We start from the raw sequence: 18,244 nt of genomic DNA, 5'->3' as shown, positions 1-18,244 counted from the left end.
GATCTCATTTTTCCCCCTGATCGAACAGACTATATGATTTAGTACAGTGATTCCCAAAGTGGTCTATATAGACCCCCAGGGGTCTACGAAGACTTCCAAGGGGTCTACGAAAGTGAAAAAATAAATTGGGGGTCTATGAGATGTCCACGGGGTCTACGGTAATAGATTTCATTTAAGCAGGTCGTGACTTTTAATTTTCACATCCCATTCATGTAACTCTTCCTAATAATATATAATTTAGACCTGAGTTGATCCTTTCAATATTTATCCTTCTATTTAAACGAAAAAATTGTCGTATTTAATTTCAAGAATTATTTAAATAACTTAATGTTGTCTTCATGCTTCTGTTTAGCAAAAATAAATGTAAGCTGTATAGCGTTGATTATTTAAAATTGTTCATTCCTTCCTTATCAAACATGCCAATTGCCTTTTTCAACTCACTACAGACAGAAATTAGTTTTAAGAAAATGAATTTGAAAAAAATTTGCAAGTTAAACAGGGGGTCTACCAAAAACCAGAAAAAGAGGCAAGGGGTCTACGAGACAAAAAAGTTTGGGAACCACTGATTTAGTATATCTAACGCAGGGTAGATCTACTTATGTATTGACGGGAGCTAATATAACAACAAGCTACCGAAGGCTTTAGTTGATTTCACTTTAAAAAACAATGTGACGACACCCGCATCACTCAGAGTGCAATTGTCTAACTAAAAAAAAAATGTCCCCAGAGTAGAAACCAATTATTTATTGGCAATACCAGATTTACAGCTGTTTCATTCGTGGTTTTCTTTTCGAAGTGCAGCCTCCTTACTTATAGAAGTAAATCTTTTATAACAAGCCATTATTTTGATTTTACAATTTTCGAAAACAATTTTAATGGTTCAGGCTCCCTTAAACATACCAAGACGTTTTCTAACATATGATATAAATTCGTTTACACCAGGGGTGGGCAACCTTTTTGCATCGAGGGCCGCATTAAAAATATTTTGGGAATGTGGGCCACATATATATATATACGTTTGCTACCTGTGTATAATGTTTGTTAATTCATATTTATACTGTATTATACATTCTTTTTTTTTCACACTCCCTAATTGAAGAATGACAACAAGAGTTATCGATTTCTGAAACAAATTTTACGATTTTTTTAAAAAAAATTGCTATTGTCTTTTTACATCACAACCTTTAACCCCAAATGTACAGTTGTACTTAATGTAAAGTATTTAACTGTTTACAATCGTTCGTAATGTTCTAAAACTATGGAACTAGTTTACTAGTTGCTATCCTTGTTACTGCTGACAAATTATAGTCAGTCAACATCAACCTTTGATTACACCTTATTTCTGTAGATGTCCGCGGGCCGCATAAAACAATCCGGCGGGCCGCATGTGGCCCGCGGTCCGTAATTTGCCCACCCCTGGTTTACACTAATATGGTAGTATAAGCTACGGATGACTTGAGATAAAAGAATTACGAAATTAAATAACGGTTTCAGGATGAAAGAAATCACTGACTGGTTGGTTTTAAAAACGCCTCGATTTGTGCATTGGGACATTCGTTGACAACGTTAATATGTTAAGCTTTCCTGTGTGCCCCCCCCCCCCTCCTTTCCTAGTCCATGATCAATGCGTAACTATATAATACAATAAAATGTTAAATATAAATATTATTTATAGATTTTATTTTCGGTTACCCAACGCATTTTTGTATCTCAGACCTAGTGTAGTGTATGGTGGCGTGAAGCGCTCGGCTCCTGAACCGAGGATTATAGCGTTCATATCTCCATGGAGACTTTTAAAAAAAAAAACAGAAAAGGACCCTTAAAGTTGTAAAAGTATCAGCAAGATCCTCCCCATGGAGTAGTGCCCTTTTTAAGTCTAGGGGGAGAGTGGCATGTAAATGTTTGACGTGCGTGTCACCAACCGCATTCAGGAAGAAAAAAATGACCTCAAGCCTCTGCCGCTTCATCAGTCACTGTTAGAAGCTAGGTGAGACCGGATATGGTCCCTCGGGCCTGAGGTTGGGCAGCGCTGTGTTAGTGGATGCAAAAGGAGCACAGAATGGGTAGGGTTGGAGGCACAGGGTGGAGCTCATTGACTACTTAAACATTTCTCGCAACAAAGACATCGATATACAAGTGTATATATATAACGTAGATAGATAGATAGATAGATAGATAGATAGATAGATAGATAGATAGATAGATAAGATAGATAGATAGATAGATAGATAGATAGATAGATAGATAGATAGATAGATAGATAGATAGATAGATAGATAGATAGATAGATAGATAGATATAGATAGATAGATAAAAGCATATGAAGAATTCTAAATCAAGATGACTGACACTAGCACACAGATAACAGCTAAATTGACACACATACACATCTGAACGACACAACTACACAGACTGTCCTTCTTCCTGTTACGTTCCCAGAAAAGAACAAATACACACACACACACACACACACTAAACAATCACACTTTCATCATTAAAACTCAGTGCTGGAACAAAATGTTCCAATAGATCTAACGTGTCTTTGCTCGTGTGAATAAAGTCTTCAGGTTAGTAGATCTATCAAACATCGCACCGACAGCCATCAAATTACAAATAAAAAGAGATACGTAAGTACAGCCATCTAGATAAGAGGAACTATTGATTCTAACACCTTCTAGATGATAATGATACTTGTTACCACACCTCTTTTTACCACCTATTATAGCATTTATTAAATCATCGGTATGATATAAAACTCTTTAATCAATACACGTGAATGACAAAGTTCTAGCCAGTATTTGTAACACTTTGTCCATGTAATTGTGTGACGTTCTGAATTAGAGCCTCCTCATCACGCTGAGCCAGACTGCTGTACACGTATCTGACTGCCTCAACATTAGTGTACACATAACAAGGTTTTCTACTTGCATCTGGAAGAAATCAGGAACAGATTTTATAACTTTTTGATGGGCGACTTGTTGCCTCATTCAATGTGGAGTGTTTTGAAGCCTATGTGCTGAGAAGACGTGGGGGGGGGGGGGAGGGGTAGAACAAGGCAGTGAAAAGAAAAGTGAGAAATTCGGTTGAGTAGTTGATGACTTATTTGTACCGAATACAGAAAAGCTTCTCCGAGATACCCCCCCCCCCCCTTTTTTCTGTGTCTGGTCATAAATTGTAAACTGTAAACAAAAGTTTATTCACATAAACTAACACAACTAAATGTTATTTTAAATTAAGCCAAAACAAAACAAGCTCTTTTTTCTTCTTTCTCCTTTGAGGTGTCACAGCATTGTTTGAGATTCACTGTGACATGCGGTAATCAAGGTTCACGGTGATTCTCAAACAATGCTGTGACATGTGGGGGGGGATACAATTCCTTGTTACGATCCAATAAGGGGAGGGTCTGTTATACCACAGCGCCTTGTTACGACTCAATAAGGGGAGGGTCTGTTATACCACAGCGCCTTGTTACGATTCAATAAGGGGAGGGTCTGTTATACCACAGCGCCTTGTTACCCAGCTAATACACATCATCTAGTACATCTTTCTTTGAGATTTGACGATCGTCAATGATGTTTGCATTTTTAAATAGTTTTTTTACGCCAACCAATATATCTTTCAAATGATCTATGTATTATTTTGTTCTTTTCCCTTACCACACTAAACTGATACGGCGGTTAGGATTACAGCGAACAGAAACATAATGCAACGTTTGAAAGTAGTCCTCTAGAAGATGGCCTCTAGAGAGGATCTAATGAAAGCAACACCAAGCTTACGTAGCTAAGGGAGAGAAGCGTGAGTGATTAGATTTTTTAAAAGAGTACTCACCCTTACGTTGCTTCCTCTTGGTAGAGTATCTCTTCCTCAACGCACCGTTTACTGTTGCCCTGGATTTGGCAACATTCTGAAGCGTGGAGGAGAAACATTCTTTTCTTTGCCTTGGTACATCGTCCTCCGTAGACTCGGTCAGTGTTTTGTGGGCCTGCAAGCCGTCTCGAGGGGACGGACGTTTTTTGTTGGCAGTTTTTCGGCTCAGCAAAGACTGGATCGAGATTAGCCCGCGCTCCTTCCCTCGCCGTCGGCCTGCAATACGACGTCCATTTTTTCGAAAGCGATTACCGGGGCCCATGGTAAGTCGGTAAGATCCAGATGTCACTTTATTGTACGCTTCGTCCCCTTCTATGACTTCATTGGACTCAGCGTTCTCAATCACGACCATAAGTTTTCCTTCACAGTCAGAGTCGTCTGTGGGAACTTCAGGAAAGTTGCTCAGGGTATTGTTTCCTTTTTCTGTTGCTTCTCTAGAATCATTGACCATTTCGTTGGTTTCCTTTTTTTTATTCTCATTTATGATTGTACAGTTGTTTTGATTCTGGTGAGAGAACTCTATTCCATACATCTGAGTCTCGGCCACGGATGAAGCGGTTTCCTCCCCCTTGCGCTGAAGACATACCCCGGATACGTACTTCATCAGCTCGATCTCTTCACACTTCGAAGTGTTGTTAATTCCTCTGGTGATCGTGGCATAAGGAGTGTCACTGTCCATTATGGCTTCCACGGACATGAACCTCTCAAAAGTAGGCCTGTTGTTTGTTGTGCGCTGAATACATATATCGGGATCGGAGAGTTTCGGCTGAGAATCTCCAGAAAATGAGTTGGTGCGCCGGCTTCTTTTCAGCGCCTTGGACTTTGAGATAGACTCCCTCAGATCAGATACTAAATTGGAAAGCTCTGATTTTCTACGTTCAATGCTCTGGCTGTCTGAACTCGCCGTGTGCTCGGATCTCTCATCGCTTTTGAAGTTTGGGCTGTTCAAAGCACTGTTAGGAGAGACCTCACTGAGACCGTTGGAGGACACACCCAAAGACGATCTCCGGCTTGGAACGTGCTTACTACAAAGTCCTACTTTGCCCACCGTCGGGTACACCAAAGTCGAATCGCTATCATCACTGTCCACGAGATGGTCAGAATGAGTCGGACGTTTGACTCTCTTGAGCCTCTTTTGGTAATGTCGTCGATGTTTGGGAGAAGGTAATTTTGACTGTCGGTGAATCTTTTCTTCTGGAAATTTCCTGGAGCCAAGATCGCAGCCAGACTTGCATACGTCTTCCACAGTCTGCTTTGAGGGGCTATCCAAAATATATGGAAGCCGAAAAGGAGAATCGCATCGCTGATTTCGCCTGGCGTGATACATGCTTGGGCTTAAGAAACTAGCGTAGGATACACACGATGGAGAAACACTCGTAGGAGTCTCGTTGCTTTGTGTGTTTGTTGAAGACGGCGAGCTGACAATGATTCTGGGTAGCGTTAGTTTTGATAGTTGTTTCCCTTGCTGAAGATCTCCCTTATAGCTGCTCTCTTCTTGAGTGTCATCGTTTGGACGAGCTGCCTCTTCAAAATGGGAATCCACGCACTTGACGCCAGAACAGCAAGGGACAGTGTGATGGGCTTCAGGATCGAGAGAGTTACTTTTCTCTTTACACCACAAGGGTGACTTATACTCGGTTAGTGACGGTGGCGACCCGTAGTCTGAGTTGTCAGGTGAAGGGCAAATGAGAATGGACAATGGCTTGTTGATGCATGGCCTTTGAGGCATAGGGACAAGATTTGCACTGCCGGGCGCTGTTTGAGGGTTGCATACAAATTGTTGATGTGATGAGGTTTTGGTTATCCCTGTTGGTGGCATCTTCTGCTTACTCGGCGTACATTGCATCTTCGTTTTGTCCATTCCTTCTTCATGATTATCTCCATGAGTCGCGGAACGCTTTCCTTCAGGCCCTTGGAAATAGAACGAATAGAAGCTCGGGCTGATCTCATCGGCGGATTGTATGTTCCATGAGTCGTCACTGATCTCTGCTTGGTTTCTAGCACAACTTCTCTCTGACCTTCTTTCGAGCTCATCTTCTTGATTTTCAAACTCGGAATAGTCGAGTCCCATGAAGTCGACATCTCTGGGAATTTCATCGGACGCATGCCTGTCTAGGCAAAGCGCATAATCTCTTAATGTGTACTCCTCCAGTGAATCTTCAGTGACCCCAGGCTCTGTTGTAATAAATATGTCATTTTCATTTAAATTTGTCTCGTCTAGATTATCAGCCGGGTTGTTTTCTGTATTTTCATTGTCTGATTTCTCATCCTGATTATAAAATGAAGAATACATTTCATTGTCCTCTATTAAATTATTATAACCAGCTCTGCAAATACAATGACTGCAACATCTTTGACATTTGGTTGACTGTCTTTCATATCCATTGCCTCGCAAGATATTTCGGTTATCTCGGCACCAGAGTCTGTAGCGCTCGTTTTCGTCGAGTAGAGTTTGAGCATTTTGGCACCGGAAGCAGCTACATTTTCGCGCCTTTTCACAAAATTGTACTTGCATGTGAATCCGTGGATCAATGAAATGGGAACTACTTTCCTCCGCGGCACGTGCGTTGTAAACATCAGACTTTAAAAGGTTTCTGTACTTGCCAGAAGAACACAGTTCCCCCACGTGACATGATAAATCTGGACATAAAGGTGTATTTGTTGGGTTCATTGTTTGAGCATTGAGATCGTCCCTTCTCCTATACGATACGTGTTCATCTTTGTCATTCATCACATTAAAGTTGCATTTGGATTTTGTGCATCTCATTGTGGAGTTTTGTTGTTTTAAATACGCACCAGCCGGCGCGTGCTGCTTTCGGCCAAAACAATATTTTCTACGAGGGTAGGGTTGCCTGAGTTTCCCGCCTACATTTCGTTTCGCTGGATTTGTTTTACTTCTGTTATTTGGACCAAAACTGTGATGTCTCTGACTTGTGTTGAATGCAATGTATTCGGCATTCCGGCCCGTTTCATCTGCACGGCGTAGCGCTTCTGACATGGCTTTTATTCTGGGATCAACCAGTCCGTCATTCTCGTCAACAGGTTTCTCTTTAGCTGGTTCCGGCGCTGCCATCTTCAAAGTTTTACTTTTTGGACCTCTTTTCTTCCGAACTCCATTCATGCCTCTAGAGTTATTGACAGATCCTTTTTTAGAAGTAAATGTCTTGTCCTGTAAGATGTTCTGGTCTTCAAGCCACGAGGCCGCCATGATTTCTTCTATTACGTCATCGTCGTCGTTGATATATCTTACACCGCATTTGGACGCTCTCAGATATTGCCTGCGTGTCGGAGTGTAGCTTTCTTTAAGTCCTAGCTCCAATTGTTCTCCAGTGACAGTCCTATCTGGAGTTGGATTCTTGGGCTGAGCTTTTCTGTTAGTTTTGATGTGATACTTCTTCTTATCCGCGACTTTCCTGTAAGTAAATTTCAGCTTTCCAGAACTTATACGATTAGTTTCGCAATCTGAAGAGTTCCAATCGGAAGTGTAGTGCTCTTCCTGTGACAGATTCTCTTCATTGCAGACACCCTTAGAATCTAATTGGATCGGTCCATCAAGTAAAGGTGCGTCATTCATTGTCTGCATAGAGTAAAGCTCGATTACTGGCGATGGTAATCGATCTAAAATGACCACTGGAGATTTTTTGTCACTATTTTGGAAGGACTGAAAACAGTAATAAGTTAGAGGTGGGGACGATTTGGGCCTTTCTTGTTGAATTATAGAGTCTAGTAAGGCTGTTCTACAAGGTGTTGCATAGTCCGATGAATCCTGAATAACAGACGAAGACGTTTTAGACAGCAGTGACGAGCTAGAAGGAGGTGGAGCACTGTCTGATCTCTTGTAATACGGTTTTCTCAATAATCTTGGGTTCAAATCTACATTGAGTGAATTTCTGTCAGTGTTGTTGTTGTGATTTGAAAGCCCATAAGTTTGACTCATTTCGTGTATTAAAACTGGTAAACACTCTACACTTTTTAGTTCTTGACTAGTGTATTTCTCCTGGAAAACTGGTAAACACTCTACACTTTTTAGTTCTTGACTAGTGTATTTCTCCTGGAAGGTTATATCCAAATTCTCATTTGGACTGGCAGGCACTTTAATGAACATTTTATTGCTTTGTACAACACAATTTTGTTCACTTTGACTGTTCGGGGATGTCGTCAATGTTTGTTCAGAAACATTCCTTTTCAGCGTATCAAAAGATGCAAGATCCTTTTCAAGAACACCATCCGTTGACTTTGGGATCGACAGTTTTTCATTGGATTCATTGGATTTTGTTTCTTTAGGCTGATCGTTGACTTTTGACGATGACTCTTTTTGTTTTGGTGTTTGGTGAAGAAGTGTACAGTTATCAACATTTGCAGATTTGCTTAGTTTTTTATCAAGTTTAGGTTCAGCAGATGATGGATTTTTAGAACTGCTAGAGTTCTCGTGATGTTCGGATGATAGTGTCGATGTTTTGGTAGACTTATTCGACTTATTTGTGTGTGCGATTGATGGCAGCGATGAACTTTTGCTTGCTTCTTTTGTATGTGATGAAGTGTGTCCAGGCTTGTGTTTTAATTTTAGATCACATGCTGGCGATGATAAATCAGCGAGTTTATCAGTTTTCTTAGAAATAGCATGAGTAGAGAAACTACACTTTACGAAATCGTTAAATTTCTTGTCTATTTCATTGTTCAACTTGCTGGCTTTGCTGTCCAGTTTATGTCCATGTACTTTTGAAACAGATGGATTGCTTTCTTTCTTGGTAATACTGGTGGCTTGGGAAGATGCAATGCTTGTTTTGATTTCTTTGTTGGTGTGTTCAGATTTAAGAGATCTATTTGCTCCGCTGTGAGATCCTTGCTCTATAAGAGATGCACTTTTTGATATTTTTGCTTTGATTTGGAGGTCCTCCTTTAATGATGAAAAATAGGTGGGTTTATTTTTTTCCTCATCTAGTTCCGTTAAGGATAATGAATTACGGGACCTGCTAATTTTGCTATGGTTAGAAACAAAAGATGATGATGTCTTTACTGTGTTCTCTTTGGTGGGAGATTCGAATGTTGTAGATGTTTTTGCAGATTTGCTTACACTTTGATTGTTTTGAATCTGTATGGAGGAATCATTTTTGGCATCGCTTGGTATTGATTGCGATGAATGACTTGGTATTGTTTCCGTGTTACGGACTTCAGGTAATATAGATAATGCGTTTGCTGATTTGATTTTGTCTTTTTGAAGGTTATGTTTTAAGGGTGAGGAATTCGAAGCATTTGCAATCTTTGAACTTGTGTTGTGAGCGATTGTTAGCGAATTCTTCACTTTATTATGGTCAGTATCTATTGGCGATGAATTAGTTGGCTTGCTTGCCTTGTCTTCGATTTCAGGCAATATTGAAGATGAGTCTGTCGATGATTTTGGCTTGCTGTAGAGATCGGATGATTTTGAGAATGGCCTGTTTTGTTTTTCTGCTTCAGTCTGTGGCGTTGGCTTTGTAATTTTCTTTGACTTGTGAATCTCAGAAGGCAATGACGACGAATCTACGTTGCCATTTCTGTCATGCAATAATGAAGTTTCTGGAGTTGACGTACTGACTTGGAGGTCAGGATCTGAGTTCAGTGACGTTAAATTCGAAGAGTCAATGGGTTTGCTTTGACACACAGGAGCTGGGGTCATTGGTTTTGATGTTTTAGTAACTTCATGAGTTTTAGGAGAGTTCGAATGTGATTTTGAAGACTTGTAGACTTTAAGCGAATCGGATGAAGATTTTGTGGGCTTGCTGTCTTTAATATGACATTCAGAGCTACTTAAGTCGTTTTCTTTTTTGTGTAGTTTTGGAGCTAGTTGTGCTGAATTTGCAGGACTGCTTTTATCCAGTTTTTGACTCGATTTCGTATTCACTTGAATTTTTTCTTTTGAATTCAATTTTTCGCCATCTTTATTATTAGGGGTCGACGTTTTGCAAGATGGGCGTGTAGACTTCAATGAACTCTCAGACAATGAACATGAGGAGCTCGAGGAGATGGTCACATAAGTCGTTTTTTCTTCCTGCTTAGATTTTGGCTTTAATTTGGGTGGAACGTCTGATTTCACTTGCAAACATTCACTGAAATTCGTTGGTGCCTCCAAGGACACTCTATGTGCAAATCTTGAAGTTGTTTCTTGATTGTCTACACACGCATTTTCCATTTTGTCAGAAGAAGTGTCTAAGCATCTTTTAACATCATCAATATGCCCCGCGCTTTCAAGTTTCTTATCAATGCTGATTTTTATGTTAGTTGTGCGTCGATCCAAGTCTTTTTGTTTCACTTCTGTCTGACAGATAGAGCACTGTAGCTCTTTTTTGCTGTATCCCTCGGGGCATTTACATTTTTGGACTATTAACTTTGGAATGCTCGGAGGGGGCTTTATCTTTTTCTCCTTAGACTGAACTAGTGGAGGCTGAAGCCTCTCTGTTGACTTTCTTCTGAAAGTCAGCTTCAAGCCTTTAGACTCAGAGCTTTCAACCTTGTCGTATTCTTCCATAGGTAGATCCAGGTATTTTTCTTTGCTGCTGGAACTTGGAGTAGTAGTTTTTGGTAGCGTTTTGCTTGACTTTTTGCAGGATAAAGCGCTGCCTGATACTAACTGTACCCCAGGATCTGCTTTTTTGTTCGCTTCTGAAACTTCAAACAGGTCTGTCCTTTTTGAATATTTATCTGCCATCTTCATCTTCGCCATGTTCATACTAGGATAAGACTCGCTGTTGGCGACGTCATCAGACATAAACGTTATGCTCCCATCACGTGATCGCGAAGATGTTTGCTCTTGATGGTTGAATTCAGCATCGGCGCTGTTTGTTCGACCATCACAGACGTCGCTCTCGGCAACTTTCTGTGCAACTATGGCACCTGCGTTTTCAGCATCGACATCAACCCTGTCCGGGCTACACTGGTAATCCGATGAAGTGGGCGACGAGGAAAAAGAGAAAGACGACCAGGAATTGTACGAGGAACTGGCGTCATCTGAATCCTCCGCCTGGTCAACGCTAACAGTGAGAGGCGGCAACGACGGACACGGAGGATCCAGACAGTCTTTTTTTGGAGAAGTAGGCCAAGTGGAAAGGCCTCGCTCCTGAGGCTCTAGTGTAATATTCGAAGGCTGCATCTTTCATTGAACAGATCCTGAGAGTGTTCGCCATGGCGCACCCTGAACATAAAACAGCTTCCTTAATTTATATTTCTTCACTCTATCACACAGCAACATTAGCAAGTTTGTGGTGTCTTGTGGCAATCGTCCACTGTGTACTTGGGAACTGTCAAAGTTTTAGATTTTTACCTGAGGAAATAAAGAATTCAAAGAGATAAAAAAAAATTAAATTAGAGACAGGCAGACAGACAAAATAGATAGATTATATAGATAGATAGATAGATAGATAGATAAATAGGTAGATAAATAGATAGATAGATAGATAGATAGATAGACAGACAGACAGACAGACAGATAGATAGATAGATAGATAGATAGATAGATAGATAGATAGATAGATAGATAGATAGATAGATAGATAGATAGATAGATAGACAGACAGACAGACAGACAGATAGATAGATAGATAGATAGATAGATAGATAGATAGATAGATAGATAGATAGATAGATAGATAGATAGATAGATAGATAGATAGATAGTATTAAGTCCTTTACTGTTTATATATATATATAAAGGCAGTTGGTCAACGCGTTATAATTTTCTTCATATTTTTTTTCCCAAATTATTCACATTGAAATATGGTGAGAGGGTGCTGGTGAAGATTGTTACATTCTTAAGAAGTGATTTGGCTAACAAGGAAATGTAATACATGAATGTGACTAGCTCGAAATGTTTAGTGTAATCAGAAGAAACGAATGGGTTCCGAATATTCGGATAATATTGAGGTATCATAAACAAGGGAATAACATAAGCAAGAAAATATCATGGACTAGGATTATCAATAACAAAGAATATGAAAAAAAGGGGGAAATCCAGTAAATAGTTTTTACACGATATTTCTGCCACAATCAAGCAGAAATTTCGAACAATTATTTCTTTTATCTGACAAAACTAGAATCAATAAAAAAAAAAAAAGACAAGATTACAATGATAGTTTGTGTGGAAACACAAACTCAAAATCGGCCCCCGAAGTGGTCCACCCAGGCAGGGCAGGTTCTACAGATTGCGGGGCTCTATGCGAAACGGATTGCGCGGGGCCTAATCTGGGAATCTGGGTAGGGATTAGGTATTTGACGATAAATTCGTCTTTGCATTTTATTCATACAAAATTTCGTACAAAATTACGATCACATACGAGCCATCTACAGTACATAGGTTTTTTGTTTTTTTAAAAAGCCGATAAACATTCAGATCTGCCTTTTAGATTTACTATTGACTAGCAAAATATAGCTTTTGTTTTTTTTTAAAGAGGTCGAGATAGATCTGTATTTGTATGCCAGTGACTATTTAAGTGAATGAGGTATTTGAACTTCTTCTTTTAGTTAAAATTTGTCTTATTATTTCAATTTTTTAAAATGAAATCTGACAAATGACGTTTTCTTTTAATCGCGAGTAGGATTGGCGTTTTCCATATTGAATGACACCCCGAAATGACTATTTTGTCTGTTTTTAAGGAGATTGTTGCCTCAGTTTTCAGAAAATGTTTCAATATTTTCAGGAGATTTTCATGACATTTTTTAGTATATTTTGGAATTTCAGGAGAATTGCAGGATCCCGTTAAAAATAAGTTAAAATGGTTTAATTTAATAATTTTCACCTAGAATTCGCGCGGGGCCTATGAAAGTGCGGGGCCCACTGCGGCCACATAGGTTGCAGTGGCCTAAGACCGGCCCTGCATTCAGGCAGATAGGAAGGCAGGTTTCAATATTTTCAGAAAGAACATCAGAATGAAATTCTATCAAAGACAAATGACAGAAAAGAATGGAGAAAGAAGGTGGACAAATCTTGTGTGGTGCCCCAGCGGTCCAGCAGACCAAGAGATAGGTGAAAGTGATTATGAAGTTTGATGTGAGCCTGGCTTAACTGATGTCTTATAATGAATATAAAATTGATCTAATTGTTTTGTAAAAAGGTAATCCTTTAGTCTTGTGCATTTTAGTGTGTTGTTTTAGTTCACGTGAGAATATGAAAAAAATACTTATTGATTGTTGTATTAAATTATGTCCATCTTATATGCATACTAAAAGGATTTTTTCTCTTTAAAAAAATTTAAACACTTGTGTGTGTAAATGTAGTAGTTAGTATGACAGCTTACTTAATTTAGCAATAAAAATGTAGAAAAAAATAATACAAAAAATTTAAAACCATTTGCATAAATGTGTTAAAAAATATGGTACATTGTCATCTCCACTACTAAAGAGGTCCTCGACTCTGCTACTATTAATAGTGAATAGTTGTAAAAATGGTGTATTTTTATGAAAAAAAAACGCTTGCATAAAAATGATTTAAAAATTCGATTTTTCGCTTTCAGAGAAGAAAAAATTAGCCGTTGCAACAGAACTTTGAATGGTCTAAAATATTATGATGTCGGATTTTCATTATCTTTTCTGGTTTACGAGATCTAAACGGGACGGACGGACAAACATTCCACACAAAACTAATAGCGTCTTTTCCCATTTAGCGGGCTGCTAAAAATTAAATTAATTATTGGTAATTCTTTTTTTGTTTTGTATATTAAACAAGGGAAAAAATTGTACTTGACTGATATTGCAGTATAAGTTGAATTAGTCCCCTTTATACTTTATAGAGAGAAAAGTTTAAGGGTAACAGTAGATAACTATCAACCCTTGTATTCTCATAAGCATTTCCCTTTCACAGTGATTAGTGTATTGGCTTGAGGCTGAGTTGACTTTAAGTCCTCAAGTTCGAATTCACGTCCTTCAACTTTTTAATTATTTTTTTATAAATGCATTTTAAAAAGCGATCACACAGATGCCCCCTTCTTTCTTCCCCACCCCTTTCCAACTTTTCCATGCAAGTGATAGGTTCATAGCGTATTCAGAAAGCTAAAAGCATGAAATTGCGCTTAACAAAGCCAATTGGTAAAAATATTTGTAATAGCACATGTTTATTATTGTTAGTCTAGAATGTCTAGATCTCTTATAAATTTAATGACATGACTGATCCAAACAAATTGATACGAATTCTTTTTTTTTTTTTTTTTTTTATGTCTTTCTTGCTGAGTTAGTTAGCAACAGTGCTCTTTCAAAATGGCGTTCTCGGTCTTGTTTATTTAGCCGTTTCATGCCAAATCTCTCCCAAGCTTCTTCTTTTCATTTTCTAACGTTTCTATGTAGGTTCCATTATATCACCACCCCATTTTTTATTATCGCTTTCTCCTGTCTGTCTCTCTTTCTGTATCACATTCATTATGGAACCTGACTGCTGGATGTATTATCCAAATAGCGTAAACAAGGAGCAGATAACATTTAGTCGGAAAATGCTCCTATTGTGGTTAACTTCTTCTCGCATATCTCGCGCTAAGCTAATGAAGTATAAGACTAAGGTAAACACTGCAATGGTGCCAATAAAAAAACGAATCCCTTAAAGCATTTTATGTAAAGAGTGCAGAAGCTGAGATATAAAATGCTTTGGCTAAATCAATGAATTACGTACAAACTTTGATGGGTATCTGTACAAGGTAGAACTCCAACAAGAATATTTTGTAAAATACTTTTTTCAAACCAAAGATTATATTGAGCGTACTTGTATCAATGAGTTTGGATCAGCCCTGTACTTAAATGTGTAATAGATTTAGAATAGAAAAGCATTTATAAAAACATAAGAGGGGAACGACCTGATTTGGAACTCATGGACTAAAGCTTATTCATGCTTCTCAAGCCAACACGGTTACCACTTTACTAGTGGAGAGATTATGAACATGGAAGATATTATAGTTTTCTATTGTTTCTATGGTCTCGTCCTATGTTTCATGTTTGAGTCACTAAGACTCAGACAATGACCTATAAAGGGGACTAATTCAGTCAATTACATTTTCTTTCCCTTGTTTGAGATACCAAACAAATAATTTATTACCAATAGTTAATTAACTAATTGGTTTAATTGTTTTTATTGATTCTTGTGTTGTCAGGTAAAAGAATTAATTTTGCAAAATGTCAGCTTGATCCGAGATTGGGTGTAGGATAAATCACGTGTACAAACTTTTTATCAGACAGACAGACAGAGTGAGTTGGTAGAAGGTTTGAGAAAAAAAAGGATCCTTTAAAGCTGTGTATGTATAAAGTGAAGGAGCTTATAACTGAAACGCTTTGGCTAAATCAATGAATTGTGTACAAACGTTTCTAAGGTATCTGTACAAGGTATAACTTGAAAAAAAATGGTGAAATACCTGTGAGGCTTCATAAACGTCTCAACACGTGGTCTGAGCTGAGTCACTTACGAGTTTGTCAACGTTACAGGTTCGCCATGGTACAAGCCCAACAGCGCCCCCCTTCCTGCCCCTCCGTACAGGCAGAAATTCACACAGCGAAATAAAATCAAATCGTGATAAAAATAAAAACACAAAGCACACGCTGTGAGAGCAAGAACCGTAACTCAATCTATGTGTATCGCCTAGATGAGAAAAGAACCACAACTCTACATATTACCCATAAGAGCAACATAAAAAGTAGGCCTTCTTCTTTTTTCATACGAAAAAAAAATATCTAAAAAAAAAGAAATTGGCAAAGTCATATGGGAGGGGAGAGAAGGTCGTGGCGGAGACAAAAATCGTTGTCGTCTGCTTAAACTCAAACAAAGAAATCATCGGGTTTTCAGTCTCACGACGCGACCCCCTTCTCTCCCCCCCTTTTCCCGCCTAACTAAAACCCACGTGTCGCACGTGCATTTTGCCTCCAGTATTTAAGTCTCAGAAATAGGTTCACGTCTGCTCGATTATTATGATCGGAATCATCTCCCTTTTTGTATACTGTAATGTTATAATTTTGTTTAGTCTGTAATATGATGGAAGATTTGTTTGTTTGTTTCTGTGGGTTAGGGGGGGGGGGAACACGAACCATTATAGCTGTATCTTTTTTTTAATTATCAGCCATTGAGTGTCAATGAGAGAGAGGGAGAGAGTGGGGGGGGGGAGTGAATGTGAGTTTGTGTGTGTGTGTATGTGTGTGTGTTCTGAATTAAAAGGTTCGTTAAAAAAAAGGTTTAAGACAAGCAATGCCAAGATAGCTAGCAATATGGCGCGTCTTGGAATGAAACGAAAGCTGTGCAAGTTGTTATGGCAATTGTTTACACTACTGGATCCAATTAAGACTGTAAATGTTAACGTGTGTGTGTGTGTGTGTGTGTGAGCGTGTCATGTCAGTGTCAATGTGTCATGGGGACGGGGTGCATCGTCTACAATAATTGTCTGTCTACTCCGCTAAGACACTTTATGTGCTGGTTGTTTTGTTTCATAGCATCTACAATCAACACACATACACTTCTTAGCAACAGCTTAGAGCAGTGTTTCCCAAACTTTGAACTAAAGTGTACCCTTTTTTAAACAATTTTTGTAACTCTGAGTACCCCTCGACCTGCGTCTATGAGAAATATGAACATGCTAATTGGGTATTTTAAAAAAAAATCAGCGTAGTAAATGAGGTGCAACGCGTAACCCCCCCCCCCCCAAGTCTTCCCTTACCCCTGGGAGGGGAAGCGGTGCGTACCCCACTTTGGGAAACACTGGCTAAAAAGTGATATCCAGTGCAAACGCAGGTTTGAGCAAGAGTGATACAAAACTTCTGTACATTACGCAGACGAATTTAAAAAAAAAAAAAAAAAAAAAACGCAAACCAGGGGATGGGGGGCGTTGTGCAGTGCTTTTTTTTTCTCTTGCAAGACTCTTCTCCTGTTCAATCAATGTTAAGTGTACTAAAGTTCCCTTTTCAGACCTTGTGGTCTATAGGGCAGATGATGTAAAGGTCATCTGTTTCTGTGGCCTACGGTTATGTGGCCAGCTAAACCTGTAAATTATGAGGGAGTCTTGTGTAAATGTACATTTAAGTTTTTATAGTTATAATGTTTTGTTTGGTGTAATGTACTAATTGTAAGACAAATTTCCTTACGGACAATAAAGATTATTATTATTATTATTATTATTATTATTATTATTAAACTACCAACCGCACTACTTTATATTACAACCGCCTTTATTTTAACTAATGTCAGGTACCCATTAGATCTGGGTGGACCCCGACGCGCTAAAAGATCCAGTCTTCAACAGAATTCGAACCTCGGATCCCGGTTCGGAAGCCAAGCGCTTTGCCGCTCAGCCACCGAGCCTCCTCAATCAATGTACAAGACTTAATTTAAATACTCCCTACTTACATTACAAAGCGCTACACCCTGGCAGAGCCTTCATTGCCGCTGACCTCAAACTGTATTTCTTTGGAGAGATCAGCAGTGTGGAGAGGGGGGAACTGCTGTGTGGGTGGCATCGTTCCAAACATAGCCGGACCCTATTTCATTTCTATGAGATCAAAAGTTACTTCGCGACTAAAGAGGCCAGGTCCTACTTGTGTGCATCAAATACAGGGCTGGATTTAAGTAAGCATTGGGCAGAAGTTCTTAATATATTTGTTTTAATGAAAGTTATCTTAATTAATGCTAGAGTTATGATACATTGAATACATTTACTGATTTACTAGTTATACTGCCATAAATTCAGATTATATTACCTACTCTGTCTGTCTGTCTGATTAAAAATTTGAATACGATATTTCTCCCACACCCAATCTTAATCAAGCTGAAATTTTGCACAATTATCTCTTGCACATGACAAAACAAGACTTAAAATTAACCAATCAATTAATTATTATCAATTAATTATTATGTTTGGTATTGAACAAGTATTGAAACTCTACTTGACTGATTAGGTGGTGTAAGTTGAATTAGTCATTTTTATACTTTGCTTTATTAAAGTTTGAAACTAACAATTCATAATTATAAAACCTTCTATTTTCATAAGCACTTCTCTTGCACAGTAGTCTCCGCATACACCGTAAAAAAACCAACATGGTAATATTCACCCCCCCCCCCTTTTTTTTCCCAACTGGTCCAAACAAGTGACAGGATCATAGCGTATTGAGAAAGCTCACCATAAAAGCATGAAATAATAAACCTGTGCTATTATAAGACACAGTTAGCAAAGACAAACAGACACAAACACTCTTTTGTACCCCTGGCAATCAAATCATGAAATAGGAACAATTGATATAAACTTCTTTCGTATGTAAATTATGAGTGAGTCAGGTATGAATGTACATATTTTGTCTTAGTTACTATCTTCTGTTTGGTGTAATGCACAAATTGTAAGACAAATTTCCTCACGGACAATAAAGATTATTATTATTACAAATATTTGTATCA

At 38.6% G+C, this 18,244-nt stretch overlaps 1 protein-coding gene across 1 annotated transcript in view; it reads right to left on the bottom strand.

Moving 5' to 3' along the window:
* Nucleotides 1-11,127, bottom strand: part of LOC106067717 (uncharacterized) — a 204,512-nt gene extending 193,385 nt beyond the window's left edge. Inside the window, exon 1 of the mRNA XM_056006954.1 lies at nucleotides 3,829-11,127. Coding sequence (XP_055862929.1) covers nucleotides 3,829-10,993 — 7,165 coding nt within the window. The 5' untranslated portion in view covers nucleotides 10,994-11,127. The remainder of the gene's footprint in view (nucleotides 1-3,828) is intronic.
* Nucleotides 11,128-18,244: the final 7,117 nt, after the last annotated feature.

This window comes from Biomphalaria glabrata, chromosome 12, assembly GCF_947242115.1.
Source record: "Biomphalaria glabrata chromosome 12, xgBioGlab47.1, whole genome shotgun sequence".
Lineage (NCBI taxonomy): Eukaryota > Metazoa > Mollusca > Gastropoda > Planorbidae > Biomphalaria > Biomphalaria glabrata.
This window is presented reverse-complemented; position numbering and strand designations above follow the sequence as displayed.